The sequence below is a fragment of the Triplophysa rosa genome, linkage group LG20 (genome assembly GCF_024868665.1).
Source record: "Triplophysa rosa linkage group LG20, Trosa_1v2, whole genome shotgun sequence".
Lineage (NCBI taxonomy): Eukaryota > Metazoa > Chordata > Actinopteri > Cypriniformes > Nemacheilidae > Triplophysa > Triplophysa rosa.
In genome coordinates, this window is record NC_079909.1 from 14,898,197 (window position 1) to 14,917,300 (window position 19,104).

Sequence of the window (19,104 nt, forward strand, 5' to 3'; positions counted from 1 at the left end):
GTTCAAAGCACAGAGAGGCATCTGGGTGTGTGTTCAAGTCTGTTTCGATGGCCACAAGCGCGTCTGAGATGACATCAAGGCACAGTGACATTTTTACATTTGGAAAAAGGAGGGGCGGCCCATCAATGTAAAAACAGGTCATTAATAGACAGCATGTGGAAATGGTTTGCTTGAACCACATGAGAGATGTTTACTTTATACAGTACATGTGTCCCCAAAACCTACCATCATACTGTACATGTCAAATTAGAGATTAGGGAAACTAGAGCAAAATAGAGTTTCTTTATAGTGGAGGTGATTGGAATTCTTATTGAGAGAGGGAGAGAGAGAGAGAGAGAGAGAGAGAGAGAGAGAGGGAGAGAGAGAGAGAGAAGATTCAGGCTTTCTCTTCAATAATGTCCCAGTGGACTTTAAGAAAAACTCCTAAAACACTTTTCACACTCACTAGTTTACTTAATATGTAAGAATCTTCAACAGAGTATAGACAAACATCCCTGAAGGATTCGACATCATTTTCTCCGTATCACCAACAGTATCATGCTTGACAGCATTCTGTGGTAGAAATGAGGGTGATGGAATAAAACGACTCCTTTGCTTTGCATTAGCATTTTCCAAGTGGGCATTTGATTGTAAAATGGGTAAAGACTGATTTAATGTGACCTTCACCATAACATAACTAAATGAAAAAGTTTGAAACTGTTAGTTTAATCAACCCCTGGGACATAAAAGCGCCTGTAGTTAAAATCCAGATACAGAAAGAGAATATCAGCAAAGAGCATAAAAAGACAGAGAGAAAGAGAGACGGCAAAGCAAAATATAACAGAATATAAGAGTATCATAATCTACTGTATATTTAACTCGACAAACAGTCGTAAAAACATGATGCTAATGGTGGGAAAAAAGCTGGAAAATGAAAGAAAAAAGAGCTGGAAAGTGAATGGCAACATAACGGTCAAAAGCATGACTGTTGCATGTGTATACAATAAGACTGACTTAAACATTTACATTTATTCATTTGGCAGACTCTTTTATCCAAAGGGACTTACAAGTAGGAGAGCATATAAACATTTTGTCAACAGCCTAAACAGTACCGTTAGTTTAAATGGACAGTTCACATTAAAAATGAAAATGCTGTCATTATTTACACGCCCTCTTGTCATTTCAAACCTATGGCTTTCTTTCTTCTGCAGAACACAAACATTTTTTGAAAAATATTGGTAACAGAATCCCGTTGGTCCCCATTGACGTTTGCACTGGTTTTGTGTCCATACAATAGAAGTCAATGAGGACCAACAGTTTTTGGTTACCAACATTTTTCAAAATATCTTCTTTTGTGTTTTGTTTAAAATGACAACAGTGTGAGTAAATGATGGCAGAATTTTCATGCCATTACTGTTACTTTAAAAACACAGCCTGAATGCAAGATCACAGCTCCTTATCCTGCTAAAAAGACAAGCACATGTTGTGGTTGAATGCTTGTTTTTTACTATCAAATTAGACTCTTACAAATAAAATGTTGTGTATTTTTACACCAGAATCACTGTGCTATATGCATTCTTTGTTGTAATGATGGCAAATACTGTAATTCTCTTACAAACCAGCATGAAACTCCAAACCACCATGTGAACTCATGTCGGTCTAACCTAGTCTTTTCAACAGGGTAAAGTAAAAAGATTCAAAGATTGAGTTTAACCCAGAGCCCAAGAAACTGAGATCACCCCAACTGAAGACTCTGAACTCAGAAACCGCTGGTAATCCCCTCTGAAGCCATTCTTTCTTATATGTATAGGTATACCTGATGTCTGCCCCCCAGTCTCATGGCTAGCTCCTTTTTGGTCCTGGTGTAACGTTCTCTCAGTCGTTGAGCATCGGTGGAGAGCTAGGAATATCATCACGGCAACAGCACAGGTAACGGGCAATAACGTGGCAACATGGAGGAGAGGGAGGAATGGAGGGGTAAGCATGAGGAGAACAGAAGGATGAGAGTATTGAAAATTCAGCAAGCAGTTTAGGATCAACCAAAAGAGCAAATGCAGGAGGTGATTGGCACTGGGGACATGGCTTGGCATGGGGTCAAAGCAGCATAGGGTGGACAGAGGTCTCTCGCTCCCACAAAAACACGTAGAAGGTGAAAATTTCACCTGCGTTTCTTCTTTGTAGAATTTAAAAGCAAATAAAAGCTTGAAAAACGGACAATGACATTGTTTCATTTTATGACTGTAAGCATGCCTACCAATGCGGACTGGATTTTGCGGTTCATTGGGGTCATTTTCAGGAAGCGGGTGCACTGGCACGATTTTGACTAAGGGAAAGACCTAGAAATGGCTGACTCCGTGCACCGACTACTAAACTAAGAAGCTGATTAAGTCACACCCGGAGAAAGACGTGATTTTGAAACACTGCACACTCTCACAAATGTTCATCTGAGACAAGCACCTCCATTTTAAAAGCCAGCGGCTGTGTCTAAAACCTTAGGTAGGAAGGCATTTCGGCACATCTGAATCCATTGTTTGCAGAACATCTTTATTCTTTCCGCCTAGACTGTAGGACCACACGCACAGGATTAAAAATGCCATCACGCCGGGCGGTTAAAAGTGCTGCTACTGAAAAACATTGCCATTGCAGTCATTAAATATTTGCTTGGCTATCTCTAAAGCTCCCTTGAATTTGTTACGGTGCCTTGGAAGCCTGTCTGAAGGCATTTTCCTCAGAGGTGGCCTTCATGCTAAAACACTGTCTATTAAGTGACCGACTGAGTTGGCAGCAAACAGCTGCCTTTGGTTTCAGACATAGCCACAAAGACTCAAGTCCATTACTGCTTTCCTTTTTTGTTAACGTTGACGACACCATTTAAAAAGAAAAACATTAATTCCCAATTATAGCCACACTATAATAGCTGCAGGAGGGACTGGTTGAACTGAGCACCAATCACTTCGCCATTAGACTCAGCAATCTAATTCTTGCTTATCGAGAATCGTCTGGCTGTAGGAATCGTATGGAGCCTAATTCAACAGAGGTAAAGGTGAGTCTGGCCATGGGAAATTGGTTTCTGAGGGACCGCCGCCTGGGCAAAGTGTTTTCCATACCTGTGTGACCTCATGAACGTGTTAGGGCAGATAACGCAGTGCAGACTGAATTCAAATTTGCAGCAATATAGAGCAGTGAAAAAGTGTGTCTGCTTGGTTTTAGTAGTGGCTTGGCATGTGCTATCAAACATTGCCCTCTTGTGGCGGCAAAATATTGCATCACAGAGTCTATTGAAATATGGAAGGCAAATCCTGCCGAATTTAAGTAAATAAATTAAATGAGGAAAATGAAAACCAGATTAACAATTTCACTATACATAACTGCTCGCACAATATGTGCCAAAATAAAAATGTATTTTCATTTTCACACTGACAATGCTTTGTCCCAGTCAAATTAAAAAAGAAAATGCAATTGGTGATTTGACATTTCATTTTCACTAAAATCTCGTTGCAAGACTGCCAATATGAAAATGAAAAGGTAAATGTGAAAAAGAAATTTCAAAAACATTTTTACAAAGGTTTGTATTAATGCTCACACAATAATACTGACACAATTCAAATTAAAATGTAAAGTTTGATTTTCATTTGATTTTCTCTTTTATTTCATTTTCGTTTTCATTTTCAAAGGCATGCAAATTACATGTTAATCAGTGGGTGTGGATAAGCGTCTGCACGTTCATTCGAATGGTTTGTTTCCCTCACTGCATAATTGGATATGACATTTTTGTGGGCGTTCCCAGTAATGCTGATTAACATGAAATTTGCATGACTTTGAAAACGAAAATTAAATTAAAGAGAAAATAAAATGAAAATAAAACTTTACATTTTAATTTGAATTGTGTCAGTATTATTGCGTGAGCATTAATAAAAACCTTTGTAAAAACCTTGTAAAAAATCACCAATTACATTTTCTTTTTCAATTTGACAGGGACAACGCATTGTCAGTGAAAATTTTAAATAAAATAATAATAAATTTTCATTTTCATTTTGGCACATATTGTGTGCGCAGTTATGTATAATGAAATTGTTAATCTGGTTTTAATTTTCCTCATTTAATTTATTTATTTAAATTCGGCAGGACTTGCCTTCCATATTGAAATAGCACAAGAAATTGGATCTTAAATAAATCACCTCATCATCTACTGTATCTATCATCCTGCAACCTTGGAGGGTTTATATCCTTTTAAAGACCTTTATCATTGTGAGGAATGTGTCAATGTGTCTGAACATAAATCAGATGTAGATGGTCTTTAACACACACCTTACTGCGGGTTGTGGCCCTCTCAGAGTCAGACTGCTCGTCATAGCTTTCAAATTCACTTGAGCTCCAGTCATTATTGGGTCCGTGCTGACCCCCCTCTCTTTGAACGTCCTCATAGATCAAGTCAACTGACACAGAAAGCAAACAGGTATACAATAACATGTTGGTATGAAATTCACATGCACATTTAGGATAACCTCTTTATCCATATAAACTCACATACAAACACATATTATGTCTGACCTTCTGGAGATAGATCCTCGTATGGGACATCGTCATAGATCACCTCTGGACTAGCGGTCTGGTGCTCCAGCTCACCAGTGTGCTCACCTCGGGGGAAGAAAATCACATTCACAAATGTATGTTAAAGGATGTTCATATGGGTGTGTGCATGTGTGTTGGGTTATGCCTATTAATGGGACCCAAAAACACAGTCGAGTTGTTCCAAATCTGTATAAATTTCTTTGTTCTGATCAACATAGAAAAAGATATTGGGACTAATGATTGTAACCAAACAGTTCTTGGTCACCATTGACTACCATAGTAGGAAAAATTACAATGGTAGTCAAAAGTGCACCAGAACTGTTTGATTCCTACATTCTTCAAAGATCTTCTTTTGTGAACAAAGGAATTTATAAAGTAATTTTTCCTACTATGGTAGACAATGGTGGCCAAGAACTGTTTGGTTACAAGCATTCTTCCAAATATCTTTCTCTGTGTTCATCAGAACAAAGAAATTTATACAGATTTGGAACAACTTGAGGGTGAGTAAATAAAGACTTTTAAGACTTTTAATAAAGATTTGCAGACCTTTTACTGTCCTTTGAAAGAGTACAGAACACTTTAACAGGATTTTACGATCTGAGCGCTAATCTAAATTGAGAGACAAACATGTGCTTATTTTATTACTTTTTGTGTTATGTTATTTGACTCCTCTGCGCCAGCCTTTCTCAGACTGTTGTGTTTACATGAATCAAAACATGTTGAACTGAGTAAGCCACATTGATTTTCTTTTTAAAAAAAAAGTTATTTCGGTTTGGTATTGAACCAACAAAAGCACTGCTTCTTGTTAATCTGATGTAAAGTTGTGCTCTGTTTATTGTGAACAGATTACCCAGTAAAGCTAAACAGGCAGTCTACACAACAGAAAGCCAGTGTTCTGTTGAATGTGGGAACAAAAGGAAGTGACTACATCTGACAAGTAGCGAACCGTGACGTTTGAGCCTTGGCCCTCTGTGCACGTGCAGGCGCAGGCGCACGCGCAACCCGTTCTCAAAACCAACACAGACTAACATACACAATACCAGTTTAAAAAGCGACACCTCATGAGAACGCTCTCAGCAAAGAAAACCTACGCTAGCAGACAGTAAACAGAGATTCACCAGCGAATAAACTATGTTTAAATAAATCTTAATATTAAACTGCTAACGTTACAGTGAACTAAACGTATGTAACTGACCATAGTAAATTTACCATTATCTGATAAAATGTCACTGTTATGCAGAATAACAGCAAATATGAACAATATGCTACATTTAAGAATGACCAGTCAAAATCACTGGTCTCAAATTAAGCTCAGCAACCAGAATGAATTGGGGCACGGCGGCCTAATAAATCACAAATAACTTACAATTTGATGATCAAATTCCTTCATAACAAAGTCTTCCTCCTGTTGTTTTGAACAAGGTTTATCAGCTTTTCTCTTTTTTTTTTCCGAGACTTTATAACAAAGTCCATCCACAGGCTATGTTGGATTCACACGGGGCGTCAACGGTTCTCATTTACTTTGAATGGGTGACGTCATGCGTTGCCGAACTGAATTGTGGGTCCGTCAGCGTCGCTTCATTGGCGTTGCTCGCGCAAGAAGTTGAACATTTCTCAACTTTTCAAGCGCAAACGCAGACGTCAGCCAATCAGATCGCCTTATGCAAATAACCTAGTGCAGGCACTAGCCAGTTGCGTTCATGCAAGACCGGAGCACAATTTGACTGGCTGTTGTCACTATGACGATCGCGTCGGCCATGGTTCAGACACACCCTCCGTCAAGCATTGACGCTGATGCCCCGTGTGAATCCAGCATTAGTGTTTTGTGTTTTGAATGACGTTTTCCGCATTTCTTCCTCTTTTTTTTAATTTGACGGTTGCAGAACATGCTTCGGGTGATTCTTCCACTTTACGAGATTGCTGGTGAACAATCCCCCAGATGGCGGAAAGTTACCAAAAAACAAAGCGCGCCCGTTTAGAAAGATGATATGATTGCTCAGTTTTACTGTCACTCAAAATTAATCTCTCCCATTGATTTACTGTACTGTCAGCCAGCTGTATGCTAACAGAAGGCTCCCGACGTAAGCACACGTTCGACTTCTTGCAGCATGCGTAGGCTGCGCAGACAGCGTATGACATCGCAGAACTGCGACTGCTCCGTGATCTTGAATTACTCTCGTGAGACTTGGAAATCTCATGTGGATAGAGTCCGCATTGATCCAGGAAGTCAAATATACATATCTAATAGGGAAAATCATTTATTTTCAATCAATTATTTTAAACTTTTTAAATATTATTTTTTACGATAGTTTAGGTCATCACAGAGGGCCTAGAGGGCACTTAGGGTTCGCTTCTCTGACAATCCTTCAACATATCATAAAACCAACCGCAATTATCAGACGGAAGATCAGGGTGGTAACAGACACTATTTTCTCACTCCATAAATCACAGTGACTAAGAGGTTTACTTTGGTCTCATGTGCACATGTATATTTGACAGGTTTAGATTAGCGAGGTAAAGGGCAAACCAATTCTCTGTAACAAAAAGATCTCTGTAAACCAAAATTTAGCAAAAGGGAGGAATGAAAATGTCACAAAGCTCAGCTAGTACATTTTATAATTTACTTTTATGAAAAACTATAGCTACAATACATTATTTGTACATCTCTTACCTTCAGCATTTTGAACCGGGCTGTGTCTGATTTCCTCTACTCCTGCACTAGGTTCAAGAGTGCATGTCTGCCTTTCTGTCTTCACCGCAGTGCAGTGGTCTTCCTCTTTTAAGTTTTCGGATGCATCCAATGCTGTGGAAGCTTGATCTCTAGAAGATTTCCCCAAAATAGAACCATATTACTGCTGACTTGTCAATGGTATTAGAGCACTTAGATCAGCTCATTCCTTACACTTAGAACTGAGTGGGAGGAACGGAGGGGAGTTTAGATGCCACCAGCCCCACATACGAAGTAAAACACAAAAACTTTTGTTTGACTATGAGTGGTTCAGTGTTCCATGCAGAGCTCATTAGAATAAAAATGAAATGGAAATCGTTTTTTACAAGTCAAAGTATTCAGAATTGTTAACTGATTCGATAAATGTACATTCAACAAAAAAATATTGGATAACTCACTTTTCTTGCAATGGTATTGCAAATTAGTCCACCCAGATAAAAAAGTTCAGCAAATGCGCTATCTTTACCTTACATATAAATTCACATAACTTTTTATTTTACATTTTGAAGGAATACTTCACCCAAAAATGACAATTCTGTCATCATTTACTCACCTTCGAGTTGTTTTAAATCTGTATACTTGTGCATTTCTTTGCCCTGATGAACACAGAGAAAGATTTTGGAAGAATGATTATAACCAGACAGATTTTGTCCCCCGTTGACTACCATAGTAGGAAAAATACAATGGTAGTCACAAGTGCCCCAGAACTGCTTGCTGTCCTACATTCTTTAAAATGTCTTCTTTTGTGTTCAACAGAACCAAAAAAATGATAATGTTATTTTTCCTACTAGTCAATGGGGGGCAAAATCTGTTTGGTTATAAGCATTCTTCCAAATATCTTTCTCTGTGTTTATCAGGACAAAGAAATGTATACAGATTTGGAACAACTTGAAGGTGAGTAAAGGATGACAGAATTTTCATTTTTGGGCGAAGTATCCCTTTAAGAGTGAAGCATATGTTGTTAAATAAAAAAACTAAAATCCAACTATTCTATAAACAGATATTTACATACTCTGTAACACAACAGACAGCTACTAACTCCAGTTCATGTGGAGTGATCAGGCTAGCTGACAGGTATAATCTCATAAGCTCCTGGTTGCTAGGGGAAAGAGCAGGTGTTTTTGCAGCAAAATGCAAGACAGACAGCTGTGATGTCTGTGCACCTCTTCTGACTGCAGATGTATCACCGTAAACACACGTCTCCCTTGGTTAAGGTGGGGAAATGATTTTACATGGGTAATGTTTACCTGTTTCAGACCATGGCACTTCTTAATGGCTTACAAACAGACAACAGTGTTACAGTCATACTTTCTTATTCCTTCCGGTGGCACATCAAACACAGACGACTCTACCTACTGTACAACTGCACCAATTCAAAGTTTTCAGCGAACACAGGTCAACTCTTGGTCTCATGGCAAGCTATAAAACTATCGGAAAATCGCAATCCTAACCTTTATCTTCATAACAAAATCCCACATGGCCAGTCAGCGATTTATTTTTCATAATTTACATTTACATTTACGTTTAGTCGTTTAGCAGACGCTTTTATCCAAAGTGATTTACAGAGAGTTCAAGGAGCAATAAAGTGATAATTTATTTAAATATTGATGTCGGAGATTCTGTGAGCCTGGTGACTGTATGTATACTTTGAGTTAATACACGTTTCGCTTAAATATGCAATATGAGTAATAAACAGTGCTCATAAACAACTGTTCAACTGTAGCCCGCTTGAAATTAATAGATGCTTGGACCAGAAAAAGGTATTCCTTACACTTAACAACCGAATAGAGCATGCCTGTCCATTTTAAAAGTTACGAATGTTTAATCCCCTTAGAAAGTAGAAAAACAGAATTGTGTAAAAAAACTGCAACATAATCGTGAATACACCTACCACGAAATCTTCACCTCTGATTTTTCTGTATTGTAATGTAAACAAACTTTGTAACAAAGCGAATACAATCATAACCTGCCCAACCTGCTGCACATATGACATCAAGTGCCGCGAGAATGACTTCAAATGCATTTGGAAACTGGAGAAATTGCTTGATCTCGCGGTACTTAAATATCATACTCCAATCAGTGTGCGCCTCATGATTTTTTAAATGTAACGTCGCGTGTTTAAAACTTGCTCCAGACTGCGACTAAAATGGTCGCATTTGCGTCCAAAAATATTAATTTGTGAGTGATATTTTTGCGGAGATCGCCACTGGTGACTATGCAAATTTACTCGTTATTAAAGTGTTTGCAACGGAAGTGTTAATAACACAATAATAACACATATGATAGTTACAGTTACAGAAATACATGTAAACATTAAGGGACTACTTTTATGATGTAATTTTGGACCCCCTGGGAGTCTAAAGTCACCATGCAATCAAACAGGAAAATACTAAGTTTTACACAGTGTTGCAGTGATTATTTTAAATGATTTATCCATGCACACCATTATTTTTTTTTATTAATTTGCACTTGTAATCTTTAATCAAAAACGTTAAACTCCTATCCCCCTCTCAACAACGTCTCTTCACCACATGACGTCAGCAACAAAAAAGAGGTAGAATTATACTGACTGTCCAATGGCCAGGCATTTTTAACCTGGTCGGGATCAGGTTTTCTTTGGTAAATCCAGAGTTTATTTCGATCTCCTCCCCCTTTTAAAGAGCAAGTGGTGTAACTCATTCATTCATTCATTAATACAGTCATTCATGGCACACATTTTGATCACACAGAGACCATCTCAGTGACTTATATGTCACATGTGCTTTTATAGAGGATTCATGAAGAGGCTGCATTAATTCATTGGACTGTACTTTGATTTCAGGAGAGCAATTTAGGACCCGAGTGGAATTTTGTCATTTCCCTATGCATTTTTATTAAAACTGTACCGTTTTTCTTTACAGTGAATTAGATATATCAAAATATATCTCACCCATACTGACATCAATAACATCAGCAACCGTACGTGTATTACATCAGAGCGTAATTATCTATGGACGATGAGAAATGACTTAATAAAGTGTATAATAAAGTGCATGAATAAAGAAATTAATAAATACAGACATACATGAAGCGATAAAGATAATAAACAAGTCATTTTGATGTGCAGCCATTCCAACTGAAATCTGCTCTCAGCAGGGTTCGAACCGGCGATCAGTCTAATTTTGCACGAGAGTCTGACGCCCTACAGGTGTCCTATACACCATGACGTATTATTCTCAAGTGCCATTGATGATGGCTTTTTATAGTCGTGGTGCACGCGCTTAACCCAGGGTAAGCCTACCCAAAGTAAATTGAACTAACTCAAATCAGCTGTTCTGAAACCAAAAACTCAAAGTTTCTCATTTCTAAGTAAACCAACTCTGAGTTCAAGGTTTAACCTACGGTTGGTTGAACCTCCTTATTGAAACGGGCCCCAGGAGGAACTAATTAACACTAAAAACTACAAAACATAGCACAGAACAGGAAAGTGACAGAAAAGTTCACAAACACAGGGGAAACACGGACTGGGATAGTGACACATATTGTAAAAATTAACTATTGTTTTCCCAGCCCACATACAATTGCAGCTTCTTTTCCCAGCACAACATAAAAGCAGAATTTATCTGACTGAAAAAAAAGTTTAGCATGCCTTTATTTGCTCATTGTAACCATTAAAGGGGTCATATGGCGCGAACACTTGTTTTTCTGTGTCTTTGGTGTGTTATAAGTTGCCCATGCATGTATTAGACACGTAAAATTGCAAAAATTAAAGTGTCTGAACAAAAGATGCATTCTATCTAAAAGCGAATGCTCACCCAGACCTGTCTGAAACGCCTCTTACATTTTTGTCACACGCTTGCAGTATTCAACCAATCACTACGCACTGCTTAACTGGCCAATCATAGCACACCTCGCTTTTCAGAGCGATGAGCTTTGTTAAAAATCCACGCGTTTCAGAGAGGCGGGGCAAAGAGGAGATACAAACATGCACGGTATGTGGAAAATACAGCGTTTTTGAACCTTAAATCGTGTATACACATTGCATTACATCTAAAAAAAAATGATAATATTCGTTTTAGCCATGTCATATGACCCCCTTAATCCCTCATTCATCTCTTTTGACCTCAAATACAAACTAAAGCAGACCTTGAGTCAGATATTTGCTAAATAATGTGAAGAGTGCTGACACACAACCCATTAGTGGAGAAGATTATTGATAGCCCCAGCCTGCAGCAGAATTGAAACCTCTGTCATGAAAACATCCATTCAGCAGAACACAGAGAGCAGAAGCTGACGGGGGTCTCATTTTAAACACAACTCTCATCACAGGAAAGCACACAGGAATAGTCCAGCCAGATTTTTCTAATGGCATGTGTTTCCCACAACTCATCTAAACTAAACTGAGCCACTGCGTGACATCCAGTTCACCAGCTGATGACACAAATTTACCTATGCACTTTGCTCTACTTTTTGAACAATTAAAAGCTGTATTTTTGCTATTGAGAAATGCAATTTTTGTGTGCAGCATGCAGCTGTTATTGTCTAATTTATTTACTATAAAACTCTAAAAATATTATTTTGCTATACATTGATGCTAAACACATGCTTGGGAAACATCCTTTCTTATTGCTTTGTAGTTGGGCTGTTGTAGCAGACTAGCGACTATAGATTTTGACATGTATGATTCCATTATGAGAATAAGGTAGAATAATTTCATATGTAGTGTTTGTTATTGTTGTATCTCATCTGAAAAAGTTATTTAAAAATTCTCTTTGCAGTTTTTTTCCAGTCTTTCTGTTCAATGTGGTATTGGAAGTGTTCACGTATGTTTTATTTTGTTTGTTGCTCTAAGGCTATACGTTCCAACCAAGCCACTGGCCAGCCCCAGAGAGGTCCCGTTTTGCATGCTGTTTTCAAGTACTAGGCCTGCCCAAGCCAGCCTTAGGCTTAAGCCTTTACAGCAAACTAATGTTTCTGTGTTTCTACCCGGCTACCAAGTCGCCAGTGGCCAGAATGTGGCCCAGACCAACAGTCAGCAACTATCACAAGCCAGCCTTGCATCTGTATCCCAGCCCATCAGTGCCCAGGTCAGTAGTGAGTCTGTATGTCAGCCAAGAAGTGTACTGACAGTACAGGCCCCTTTTCAACCCAGCAGCCCGCAACCATTACCTCAGCAGTTAATTCAACCCAGTGGAGAGCAAAAAGAGCTTTCCTGTAGCTCAGTGGTAAGAGCATTGTGTTAACAACGCAAGGTTGTGGGTTCGATCCCAGCGGATTGCACATACCTATGTATAAGATAATACAATGTAAGTCACTTTGGATAAAAGCGTCTGCCAAATGCGTAAATGTAACTAGCACATGCCAGCTATGAGACAAAGACTCAACACAGAATCCCTGTGGCAGAAGCCAGCTACCAATCTGTGGCCCAGGAACCACTGCAGTCATCTACTGGACAGCAGTTATTACAAGCCAGCTCTTTGACATCTTATCCCAGCAATTGGCCAGGGTCAGTTACCAGTCTGTGGCACAAGTAAGTGGTCCACAGTCTGGATTGGAGGCACAGGCTCATCCTGTCAGCCAGCAATTGCCAGAGGTTAGCTCAGTGCACATCAACCAATCCAGGCTGCCCATGAGTCAGTGGTTCTGTCAACTATCCAGGAATTTGCTCAGCCAGGTAGCCAGCAAGTAGCACAGTCCAGCTATGAGACAAAGACTCTGTCTGCCAGCCATCAATTACCAAATGTTGGCTACCAGTCTGTGGGCCAGATCAGTGGTCAACAACCAAACCAGGCCAACGTTGAATCAACCAGCCAAAAACCGTCACAATCTAGCCATGGGACTGTGGCTTAGCCTAGCAGTCGACAATTTGCACAGGTAGTCTACCAGTCTGTGGAACAGCAACCAGCACAAGGTTACAAGTCTGTGGTCCAGCCTAGTGATCAGCAACCAGTGAAAGCCAGTTACCAGTCTGTGGGTCAGCAACCGGTGCAGTCTAGTGGTCGACCCATTGTCCATACCCAAAGAGGTCAACATTCACACTTTGGTTTAAGGCAAGTTTCTGGTTCCAAGCCATTACAGATTTCAAGTGTTTGCTTCTTTAGAACAAGGAATGGCTCTCTACTTAAACCTGCACAAGCAAGCTACCTGTCTGTGGCCCAGCCAAGTGTGCAGCAACCAGCACATACAAGCTACCTGTCTGCGGCCCAGCCCTTGAGGAATTTGACACTGCCTGCATATCAGCAACTAACCCAGCCAGGACAAAGAGTGTATCAGTCTCCAAGCAGGACTGAGATGCCCAGCCAGCAACCTGTAGCACGGCCCAACATTTATTCCCCTGCTAACATTGTGTCTTCTAGTTACCAGTCTACAGCCCAGTCCAGCAATCAAAGACCAGATTCCAGTCTGTAGGGCAGACCACAACCAACACCAGGTAGATACCAGGCCCAGTCCAGCAGCCAACAGCTAGCACAAGCCAGCTACTCATGTGTTGCACGGCCCGGTGGCCAGAAACCAGCACCAGGCAGATAACAGGCTTTGGCCCAGTCCAGCAACCAGCACCACCAGTTACCTATCTGTTGCACAGCCCAGCGGCCAACAGCTAGCACAAGCCAGTTACCCATCTGCTACACAGCCCAGTGGCCAGCAATTAGCACCAGGGAGAGACACGTCTTTGGCCCAGTCCAGCACCACCTAGCACAAGCAGTTACCCATCTGTTGCACAGCCCAGCAGCTAGCACAAGCCAGATACCCATTTGTTGCACAACCCAGTGGCCAGAAACCAGCACCAGGCAGATACCAGGCTTTGGCCCAGTCGAGCAGCCAGCACCACCTAGCACACGCCAGTTACCCATCTGTTGCACAGCCCAGCGGCCAACAGCTAGCCATTCCAGTTACCCATCTGCCACACAGCCCAGTGGCCAGCAACTAGCACAAGCCAGCTACCCATCTCTTGCCCAGCTTAACAGGCAGAAACCTATCTTTGGCCCAGTCCAACAGCTAGCACAAGCCAGTCACCAGTCTGTGTCTCAGCCCTGAAAGTTCTGAATCCGCATCAGAGTTAGCACAACGTGTTTCTGTGCCAGTCCAGTTACCAGTCTTTCTAAAGCATAGGTTCCCAACCAACAGACCAGCTTGGTTCAGGTCTGTCTTCAAGCCATGAGTCTGTGTCTACATTCGTGCATTCTGGTTTTGAGTATCCAGCACAGTTCCTTTCTCAGACTAGCCCCTCTCAAGGTGTCCTAAAGAAGCATTCTCAAAGCAACCAGAGGTTTTCCCAGAGCAAGTTCAGGCTAGCGTAACAAGTGGACCCGAGTCTTCCTGTTCCTGGTCTTTTTGATGTTTTATTCGTTTTTTTTAAACAAATAAATCATTTGCAAATGGATTATTTTTTTGCGTTTTGTTTCTATTTTGAAAAATGGGGATGCAGTACTTAAATTGGTTTTAAAAGTACTAAATTGACAGACAAACTTTTTTGGAAAAATGGAAAGATTTAGATTTTAGGCTTACCTCTTGTTTGGGTTACCTGCAAAGAAAGTAAAATGTTAATACAGGTGGCATTAAATCCAGGCATGACAACTTTGTAATGTTTACTTTTGTAGCGAAATCTGTTTAGTGTTCAAAGACTTGGAGTACAGAACACTTATGGTTTGACTAGGTATGTTAAATGAGTTTTACTTGAGCTGTATTACATAATGGACCAGAGCTTGGTTTCACTTAAATGCTGTAATAAAAATGAATTGCAACGTTATGCTAGAACTTGAGCAGAATCATTAACACTGGTCTTGCTATACTTTTTGGATGGTCTCTGGTTTTTCTGGGGTCAAAAAGTTTTATGCAGACAAAAATAAACTTACTATAGCTACTGGTGTACTCCTGACCAGCAGGGGAACCAGTGACATTGTCTTGAAAAACTTTATCTGCATTGTATTCCAAAGTCATGTCCAGTTCAGTTGAATGTTTTTGAGGCTCATTGTATTTGACTGTAATCTTATCTCCAGATGCAGTACTGCCCTTTTGTTGTCCAGTGTCCACATAACTGTCTTCAGATTTTGAACTCTTCTCTTCCTCATCCTTCTCCAGCTGCTGATGAGATGAAGGCGTGGACATAGGCTCTATAAAACAGGGTAGTCTGATGTTATTTAATGTAAATGTAGCTAATTTAGTAGACTGCAGTGTTTTAACCTTTACACAAACGTTTAGGTCAATAAATAGTCTAATTTTGTCTTTGTTCATCATAACAGAAACATCTCATTTAGTCCTAAAAGCAGTAAGATAAGTACAGCAATCATCCACAACACCACTACATGTCTTTCAAAAACCATATCCATGTGTGTTCTCTCTTATGAAGCCACTACATCCAAAGCCTTTTTTCCTTGGACAGTGGACACCACACACAATGGCACTGTTGTGGTCAGACCTTGGGACAAACCCACAAAGGATTGTTTCTGTATTTGTCAGAGGAATGCCTAGCTGTTTGATACATCATAAGTCGAAAGGTCACTGGTGTGTGAAGTGGTGGGACCAAGCGCTGCTAGAAAAAAACAAGTAACTGTGTCTAATATTTAATTTATTCCTGACGGCCCTGTAAAATCCATTTGGTGCCATTGAGCCTATAAAGTCCTAACATGCAAGAATCTCAAAAGCAATGTCTGAGCACACAGACCAAAACATGCTTACACTTCAATTTTAGGATGCAGGCTATGAACTGATTAGCTCATAAGGTCAAATTGCTTGATGTTTGACATTGAAGAGTAGGCTACTGATGCAGACTGTACAACACAAAGCTGTCCAAACTGATTTCCCTTGTGCTATAGACTGATTTCACTTGCTGCCATGTTGAAATCGAAAACGAGGCAGAGGTGGGAAGAAAACTGGAAGGACAGACAGACTACAATGGTTTGGTCTACCATCGGGTGTCTGTGACATGAATAAACAAATGATGCGTTTAAAAACAACGTTGGACTGGCTGTGTGCGCGAATGAAACCCACTTATGGGAGTTTAACAGTCACTAATATGTGATGGTACGGCTTAAGTGGTCAAGTAAAACAGCTTGTGTGACAGGCATTCTATGCTTATATTGTCACATTTAAGATCATAAATCATTTTAATAACTCCAGATTGGTTGTCCAAACCATTGCAGTCTATCTGTCGTTACGGTTTTCTTCCCACCTGCGCCTCGCTTTCGATTTCAACATGGTGGCGGCGTGAAATCAGTTTATTAAAGGGATAGCTCACCCAAATATGAATATACTGTCATCATTTCATTTCATTGTCATTCAAACCTGTATGATTTACTTTCTTCTGTAGAACACAAAAGAAGATATTTTGAAGAATGTTGGTAACCGAACAACGGCATGTACCCATTGACTTGCATTGGTTTTGTGTCCATATAATAGAAGTGAATGGGTACCGCTGTTGTTGGGTCAGAAATAGGATTTTAAAGGATTTTTTCGCACGCAATACGAGTGTAAATGTTTAAAAATGTAAAAGATTATAAGATATGTATACAGAAACTGACCTTATCAAAATATTCACAGGAGTTAGAAGTGTGATAATTACCCCTAGTTCTCCCAATTTGCTACGAGCTTGCAGAGGAGGAAACTTCCCTTTCCTCTTTTTATCAGCGTCCCATGTGTCCATCTCAAGAAAATGCCAGAGCTATTGAAAATTATGGCGAGCATGATTCATACATGAAGTGGTGATGTTATCATTGCCCACAGGGTATTAGACTGGGGCATGTTCCCAGGTTGTGCATTGAGAAATTTAGACTATGTCAAAAAAAAACTGTGTTTTTACCACAAGTTTAGTTCACAGACAAAAATCACAGAATGTATTTACAAACTTCAGAGCATTCAGATTTAATGTCTGGCTCCGTAGAAACATATATTTACCCTTCTGTTTTAACAGCGGGACAACTGTGCACACCTCTACATGACCGCTATTGTGACAAACACACCTACCAACAACATGTGCCATCTCAGCACTAGCTGCTTCTGCAGAAAACACATACATTATTTATATATGCACTGTCGTCATCTATAGTGCGCTTTGATTTTTAACTACTGTCTTAAAATAAAACATACACTCTTAAAAAAGGTCCTTCAAAAGGTTCTTGGATGCAATAGAAGAACCTTTTGGTTCCATAAAGAACCTTTAACATCTAAAGAGCCTTTCTGTTTCACAAAAGGTTCTTTGTGGCGAAAAAGGTTCTTCAAAAAGAGATGGTTCTTTAAAGAACCTTTGACTGAATGGTTCTTTGTTGGACCAAAAATGGTTCTTCTATGGCATCGCTGTGAAGAATCTTTTAAACACCTTTATTTTTAAGAGTGTAGCTATTGAGACTAAAGAATGGTGAAGAATGTTATGGTCAACCTGGTAAAAGTGTTTTAAAAACAATAGTGCCAACAACAAAGGGAGTCGTGTAACAGGTCATTCACCTCTTTGAATCTTCAAAGTATGTGCTTGTGAATAAACCAATACCAAAAACCGGTTCAGTTCTATTTTTACATCACATAAACCGCAAGCTTTGTCTCAGATGATCATACTGTGTGTTTTCCTCTTTCACTTGTCTGGCATACAATGTTTCATTAGTCTCATGTCATTAATGTACAGAAAGAGGAATTCAGACAGGACTTTTAAACACAGCCGCGGAATAAATAAGAGACCATCCCAATCCAAATGTTCATTTATTCAGCATTTCTAGATGTATTGTGGCTGTTCCAGTGTACACATATTAATGTTGTATTGCTTAAAAGTGAATATGAATTTGTTTTCTTTGCAGTATTTGAGGTCTGGGATTTCAGCATCTTTTCTGTTATTTTGACCTGTTTCTTTTCATTTTATGCAAATACATGCATATAGAAACAAGATATTTTATTAGAAATTTGGTATAAAGATTGTTAGTAGTTCACAGAATGAAACAAAATAATATAATTGAACCTAAACACATACCTATGAATAGTAGAAAAATATCAGAAAAACTGATTTTTAAATGGTCTCTTAATGTTTTCCACGGCTGCACATTTCACTTTTTGCAGATTTTACATTTATATGCTTGGCAAGATGTGTGTTCCACGGGTATTGAACCCACAATGTTTGCACTGCTAACTCACTTTGGTGACATAGTCAGCCACACACCTCAGGGTGTTGCCTATACATCTTTGAACTTTTCCTAAATACTTTGTGGATGGGAAAACCCAATATCCAGTATCGTATCCACCAAGAGACTCCATACCCGTCTGTTAAAACTATATTATCTCCCAGGGCCTGGTCCCCAGCTGTGTCCCTTTGGAATAGGAGGCAAAGAGACCACTAACAGGGTGCATTTGTACCGCGGCTCTCTTTTGGACATGCATGGACTCTTAATGACACTGAAAGTTCATTGAGAGCAAGGGAGAGAGGCAGAAAAACTACTAAATCTAGAGTGGCAAGTGGAAGTCGGTGAGAGGGGAACGGCAAAGTCGTCCAAGATGCACATTAGAAAGTCCCAAAGTTGGGAGGGGCACTTCAGTACCACAGCGTGTGTGATATTATTTAGGAAATATTGAATAAATGGCTGCATTACATTCATCACATCATGGGGCTTGTCATGGATCTGTGGAATATGATATAATCCTAGGCTTCCTTTTAGGGTTCCACATCCCAAGTGGACCTCTAAAGTGGACGCTTGTACAGCAGCACCAGAAGTTGCACTGGTCAGAATCGGGTAATTGTCTGTGTGTCTTCAGGATTTGGGGAGATTTGTAAGATCCTTCTGTTCCCGATGAGTAGCCTCCTATTCTTTTTTCTCTCCTCCTGCTCCCCCCTCCATAGAAAAGACCCTTTTTATGGTGCCCCTTCCTTTGTT

At 39.8% G+C, this 19,104-nt stretch overlaps 1 protein-coding gene across 2 annotated transcripts in view; it reads right to left on the reverse strand.

The window, feature by feature from the left end:
• arhgef10la (Rho guanine nucleotide exchange factor (GEF) 10-like a) overlaps positions 1-19,104 on the reverse strand; it is a 120,897-nt gene that overhangs the window by 101,376 nt on the left and 417 nt on the right. The window contains exons 2-7 of one of the 2 annotated variants that reach the window (XM_057361671.1): positions 15,112-15,369; positions 14,765-14,780; positions 7,223-7,371; positions 4,531-4,617; positions 4,288-4,415; positions 1,796-1,879 (exon numbers count right to left, since the gene is read on the reverse strand). In XM_057361671.1, coding sequence (XP_057217654.1) covers positions 1,796-1,879; positions 4,288-4,415; positions 4,531-4,617; positions 7,223-7,371; positions 14,765-14,780; positions 15,112-15,364 — 717 coding nt within the window. In that variant the 5' untranslated portion in view covers positions 15,365-15,369. The remainder of the gene's footprint in view (positions 1-1,795; positions 1,880-4,287; positions 4,416-4,530; positions 4,618-7,222; positions 7,372-14,764; positions 14,781-15,111; positions 15,370-19,104) is intronic. The other variant, XM_057361672.1, reaches the window with a different exon arrangement.